We start from the raw sequence: 6,162 nt of genomic DNA, 5'->3' as shown, positions 1-6,162 counted from the left end.
TGCACGATCGAAGTGCAAAGATCAAGGTACAACCCAAGACCTCGCAAGACTTTGTCAACTGTATATTAGCAATTGTTACGTATCAAGGCCAGATCTTAGACGAGGTTAAGTGAAGTAGTCGATGTCGTATTAAATTCCCTAATACATACACTTTTAAAACTGAGCTAGACGGGCTTCGGGAACCACTGACATATTAATACATACAACATCAAAACTGCCTGCCAACACTTTTCTAGCCACGCTTTACAGGCCTTATACGTGCAGCATATATTGTTTGGCATATGAAACTTTATATTCGTGCCGTGGTACCCTCCATTTCGCTTTCCTAGGGCACTTTTATATATCTTCGTAAATACACATTCTTTTGATCGTCTGCTTATCGTCTGCTTCAGCAGAAAACCTGACCGTGGCGAAATGTGATGCGTACATACTTGACCATATCTTATCAAATGATTCCCTCCACTCCGGCGTCTGTCACAACTGTTGTCTCAAGATTTCCTTTTTTATTCGCTCTTGTTTAGGTCAAATCTCAATGGTTTAGTCTTCTATGTATGCCATGAGTTAATGTCATACGTTTAAGTAGGCTAAACAGTTAAAAAATGCGCGACAAAGCTAATCATCGATCACTGAAAAATGAGTTTGGTGAGATCTCCCACCGTGGGGCTCCAACCCACGAAGGTACAAAAATACGTTTTGTTCCAGAGGCATCTGTCTGTACAAAGAAACAGGGGATTGCGATCTGCTTCCGAAATTCCAAAATCTCATGAAACTGACGGCTTCGTTCTTGTGGTCTTCCGGAGAAGTCCATTACTCATGTGAAGACAAATGAGGAAATGTCTCATTCGTCAACACCTGAGTTTTCGGTACTGATGGACCGAGTGGTACCCCAAATCCTTCCATGTCTTTCGGACAAGGATAAGAGTATGGTTTGGCCTGGAATGCACAACATGCTCAACAGCCGCATTGTCAAACCAAAATCGTTGGAAAGACCGCTCAAAGTGCTACCAAGTGTAAGAGGGCGCTGTTCACAAACAGTCCCTCAAAAACCACACACACGCTTGTGCGACGAGAAATTGATCCGGACGTGAAGGAAGAAGAACATTCCCGACTTGAAGGGAAGGTTGAAACCTTGAAGGTAATTTTGCAACTGAATTATAATGAGTTATGGTTCCTAGCTACATGCATAACAAACACCCCAAGGGCTCCTGGAGGTTTTACTGATAAAACCTTGGTGCCTAATTTATAAATCAAGGGTGCACGAGGTTAAAACTCAGAATCAAGTCTTGGGTGTACGAAGCTTGAACTTCGAAAGCTTGAGCTTCAACTTTCGTGAAAAGTATCCGTAGAAGGGACTGGCTTACGCCACCCATTTCCAAAGACAGATATACGTCGGTCTCGTCACCAGTACAGATCCCCAAGTAAGAACCAGCATTCTGTATCACACACAATGTTTGTGACATCATATGAGAAACCACATATGTATTTGGGAACACGATCCTGCAATCTTCTTTTATTAATTCCCACACTGCATACAGAAGGAACCTCCATGCAGTGGCTAAGAATAGCCCATAACAGTAAGTTACTCTGTTAGTCGACTCGACTTTTCCAAGACAACATATATTAGACTGATACAAATTTACACGTCTACTATCATTCATGATAAAGCTTTTTTTCTCCTTTCGGAATATCGCAAATTTCATAAATACAGATATTTTGGTACGTATCAACAATACCCACAATTTTATCAAGTGTATTGTGAATATAGTACCGTATCGCAGTTGTTCTAAATGAGTCAGGGCTAAGTATACAGAATTACCGTCCTTGGAAGAAAATTGTCTAGGCAATGTGAAGACTTTGGATAGAGCTCGCTGTCTTCCAATGATTGCATATAGGTTGCAACTGTTTATCAATATAAATCGGTATCGCATGTTTACAGGTTCATCGCACCAGTATTTTGAAACCTCATTTGTAACTTTATTATAATGTAAAAAAATACTATACAGTAAAAATATTGCTTTGCTTGAACATGCTAAACAGTATAATTATTAGACAAAAATGCTTAGTGGGTGGCAGCGGTTACTACGTTTATTTGAAAGCAAGAAAAAGCTAAACATATATCACGAAAAGCGTGAATAGTTCTTTCTACCCATTAATCTAGTCTTCTTTTCAACATCATGGCAATTCTCTCTCCAAAGGGATTCTTACGCTTTGCGAGCGCTATTGTGGGTATTATGCTCTTTGTCGTGGCGTGTTTGGGCTTTAATACGCTCAATTTGTCCGCTTATTCTGTGGATAGTCAAGCTCAATTGGGATGTCTCTGTTTCTTGGGTGTCTGTTTTGGTATGTTACTCACGTTTGCAGAGCTTAAATGGGAGCTTTTCTTTTTCTTTTTTGGTTTTATGCGATATCGACTCGGTCGGGCTTGTATCTTTGCTGTGAGCGGTATCATGACGGCAATATTAGGCAAAAGTCGAGACCAACAGTGTGACTGCAACGATAGTACTATTCTTATTGTTGAAGGCGTAGCACTCATGGTTCTGGCAATATTACAAACAATTGCTATTTTTATTTTTGGTAATAATAGCGCACCACTTTCGACTAAAGAGGCCATGTGCTTACCTCCCGTGGCTGTCATGGCGCCTTCAATAAGCAAAGAAGCAGCACCATTTTGCGCTATTGTACAGCCAATTTCACAAGTGTCAAGCCCTGATTCAGCTCCAGAGGCTCATCGAACATCGGTAAAAGCGGGAGGAGATAGTACTTTACCATCTTGGATGCACACACCGTAATACCCTTTAATTTTCTTTATTTGAAATATATATATATTTCATAAATTACAATCATCAATTTTTTTATTTTTAAGACCTTAATGAGCCATCTTCCTGAAGAATTTCACGCGCTTCTAAGATATCTTGACGATATTGCTTCGGTACACTAATATTACTATTACTTTTCTTAAGCATCTGACGTCTTAGAGCAGTGACACGTACAATCTTCAATCCTCCAGGAAGATTGCTCTGAGAATGCGCCTTATGCTTCTCAATATCGCGTGATTGAGATTTTCCAGAAATTGCAAGCCGGGAATTTCTCTCCTGCAGTATGTTAAGGTGGATTCAGATCTTGAAAGCAATAGATTGATTACGAAAATCTTGTTTGGTCTTGCAGGAAAATGCTGTCGTCAATGCGAAACTTGGTGCCTTGTACTTACTAGTCGAAGAGCCTCATCGTATGAAAGTATTTGCTTTCTCTTTTTTAATTCATGACTTAAATTGATCTGTTCTACTTGATATGTCAAATATTCATATTTAGATGCTCAGAAGGCACTAGAAGATGCTGGGAATTTTTTCTTTCCAGATTTAGTGAAATATGCGACCGAAATTACATCGGATGATGGTTCTCAAGACGTTTTAGCGGCAAAAATGGTCCCAAACGTGCTGAAAGAGATGCCAAAGGTGTACGTGAGTAACGAACACTATGAGTTTCTCGTAATGATCGCGGAGCTTTCAAATCAATTGGGAGTTCTTTGGTCTAGTAGATCAAGACCTTTAAAAGCACTATGTTATCTCTCTGCTGGACATCAGTTGTGCAATGAGTACGCAAAGACTCAAAAGAATAATTCACTAGTAGCAGCACAAACGTATGCGCACTTTTACTTAGCACAAGTTTATGGAAATTTAGAAATGGCGGATCAGTCGGCGACGTTCTGTTTGTCGACGTTAGAGTTGCAATTGCTACAATTTGTGAATGATAAAAGTACGGTCGAATGGACTGGAGCGTCGGATTGGGTTCGTAATGCACTTAAGTTAGTTGACTTTTACTTCGAAACGGACAATACTCGTGATGCTGCAACGTGTTTAATGGCATGCGAGTATTTACTGCTACGTCAAGGAACAGTGGATGAAGAAGAAAAGGTGCTGGAAGCAGAGATTTACTTAAAATGGAGTCGAGTGCATGGAACGACACTTCGTCTTGCGGGTCTGCAAAAGAACGGGGTTCGAATAGACGAAGTGAAAAATAGTTTGCCTCGACCTAGTACCATGGAGGCGACACTAAACACCTTAAGTCAAACGCTTGACGCACCACAAGACATTGTTTATATGAAATATGTGCCAGCGTCCACTGTTGATACTTATGAACATGCGCGTGACGTTTTTAAAATGGGACTTCGTGCTTGTACATGTGCTCAACAAGTGTTTGTCTTGGATGGCTATGTGACGCAACACGTGCGTCTTTTACAGCAAGAAAGCTCGTTGTATCGACACCTATTACCATTTGAAGACGATCGAAGACGTCGTGTTGCAATGCAGAGACGGCGATTAGCTTTGCTTTCACCCCTTCTTGGAAACACATTAAATGAGCGTGTGTTTACTGATCTCTTGCAGGAGCTTTACTTCGAATGTGCTGAGATTCAATCCGACATTTTTGAGCTTAAACAAAGCAAGGAATCGACTGAAAAGGCTATGACATATGCAATTAAGGCTGTCCAGTGCTATCAACAATTTCTGCTGCTGTATTATCCCTCATCACTTCCATTAGGTTCTTCGACACAAGATCCTGTACGAGTAGCCGTACTACGTGGTGGAAACGACGTTGTGCTTCCGCCTGGTGGAAATTTATCTCCCAATGAAGTTCGAACGTTTTTGCTTGGATACTTTGGTCTGGCTCATATTTGTGGAAAATTTTTATTTCCATCCAACATTGCTAAGACGGTAGGATATTGGCGTCAGAGTCTTGCATACCACAAGGCAGTCACGGAATTGGTTTCCAAATATGAAAATAAATATCAAGGAACTCAAGGAAAAGAACTGCGACGTCTATTTCAAAAAGAATTTGAAATCAGTAGTGAAATGGCCGAGTTGCTACCAGAAAAGATTGATCAGCTTGTTTACAATGGTAAAGCTTTATAACGTCAACTTCTACCACATATCGTGATAGTACTTTAGCTTACATGAATATTTCTGACAAATAAAGTATTAGTATTACTATGTTTCTAAAATAACAGATGCAAACTACTATATATCTTCTATCTCTTTCACGATAGTGTCCGTTGCCTCATCAATGCGAAAACCTGCTTTTTGAAAAGCAGTTGATTTGTAAAATTCACTTAAATCATAAATTCCCACTGACTTGGCTTTCATAAGTAAATCATCGCGTAAAACCGTGAGCGTCGTTTGTTTCTCATGTCGATGGGCATTTGCTTGCAGACGAAGTTGTTGGTACGCATGAGCTGATTTAAAGAGTTCATGTAACACATGAAGCAACAATACATTGTTGTCTTGACGGTACGTTAAATATGGTCGAAATAATCGACGCCATTGCCGTTTAAATGTAAATTTTTGAGCTTCACATAAACTTTCAGTCAGCACTCGAATAGCCAGTGCCAGATCTTCGTCACCTACGGCATCACGTAAATGCATACGTGCGTGAGCTTCAGCCATACGAAAGAGCGACTCGAGATGACGAACAGCTATAGGAACAGCACCAGTATGTTGTGATGCTCGTCGAAGTTGTGCGTAAAACGATTCAACTTTACCTGTGTCTAGACCACTAGCAAGAACGGGGTTGCTATAAGTGCGAGCATACAGAATGTACTTTCGTAAAAGCTCCTGGTCCAACGTCATACTGGTATTTTCATCACCCACGTGCATGGATTGTGTTCTTAAACTCAGCTCGTCGTCATCTTCCGGTTCTTTATCATCGATTTCAGGCGTCTGATTCTTCGAGTTACTGCGCATATGACTGGATATCACAAAATCAGCAAGACGTTCATCATCCACTGGATCAACTTTGTCTTGCAAAACACAGAGTAGATCAAAACGCTGTAAAATTGGATCGGTAAGCTCTACATTCTCTGCAAACGTTCGAGCAGCGTTATACCGACCACCAATTGGATTTGCAGCTGCGATAACTGAACAACGAGCCTGTAATGATGTGACAATCCCGGCCTTTGACACAGAGATGCTTTGCTGCTCCATAGCTTCGTGAATACTCGTTCGATCCTGTTCGTTCATTTTATCAAACTCATCTATCAAACACACGCCCTTATCAGCTAATACTAACGCTCCACCCTGAAGCACCCATTCCTTGGTAAATGGATCACGCGAGACTCCAGCCGTTAAACCCACAGCTGATGCACCTTTACCAGTCGAGTACACCGCCCGT

The 6,162-nt window shown here is 40.9% G+C and overlaps 2 protein-coding genes across 2 annotated transcripts in view; one reads left to right on the top strand and one right to left on the bottom strand.

Moving 5' to 3' along the window:
* Positions 1–2,174: 2,174 nt before the first annotated feature.
* Positions 2,175–4,907, top strand: PHALS_08159 (KIF-1 binding protein; the record flags this gene model as incomplete). The annotated part of the gene is made up of 5 exons (XM_024723457.1): positions 2,175–2,738; positions 2,864–2,929; positions 3,008–3,097; positions 3,166–3,226; positions 3,310–4,907. The coding sequence occupies 5 exons, from the start codon at positions 2,175–2,177 to the stop codon at positions 4,905–4,907; spliced, it is 2,379 nt and encodes a 792-aa protein (XP_024574432.1).
* Positions 4,908–5,012: 105 nt separating this feature from the next.
* Positions 5,013–6,162, bottom strand: part of PHALS_08158 (dna replication licensing factor) — a gene marked incomplete at both ends in the record, with an annotated part of 1,368 nt that continues 218 nt past the window's right edge. The window contains 2 exons of the mRNA XM_024723456.1: positions 5,013–5,467; positions 5,534–6,162. The exon at positions 5,534–6,162 is cut by the window's right edge and continues 218 nt beyond it. Coding sequence (XP_024574431.1) covers positions 5,013–5,467; positions 5,534–6,162 — 1,084 coding nt within the window. The remainder of the gene's footprint in view (positions 5,468–5,533) is intronic.

Source organism: Plasmopara halstedii (assembly GCF_900000015.1).
Source record: "Plasmopara halstedii genome assembly, contig: Scaffold_322, whole genome shotgun sequence".
NCBI lineage: Eukaryota > Oomycota > Peronosporomycetes > Peronosporales > Peronosporaceae > Plasmopara > Plasmopara halstedii.
This window is presented reverse-complemented; position numbering and strand designations above follow the sequence as displayed.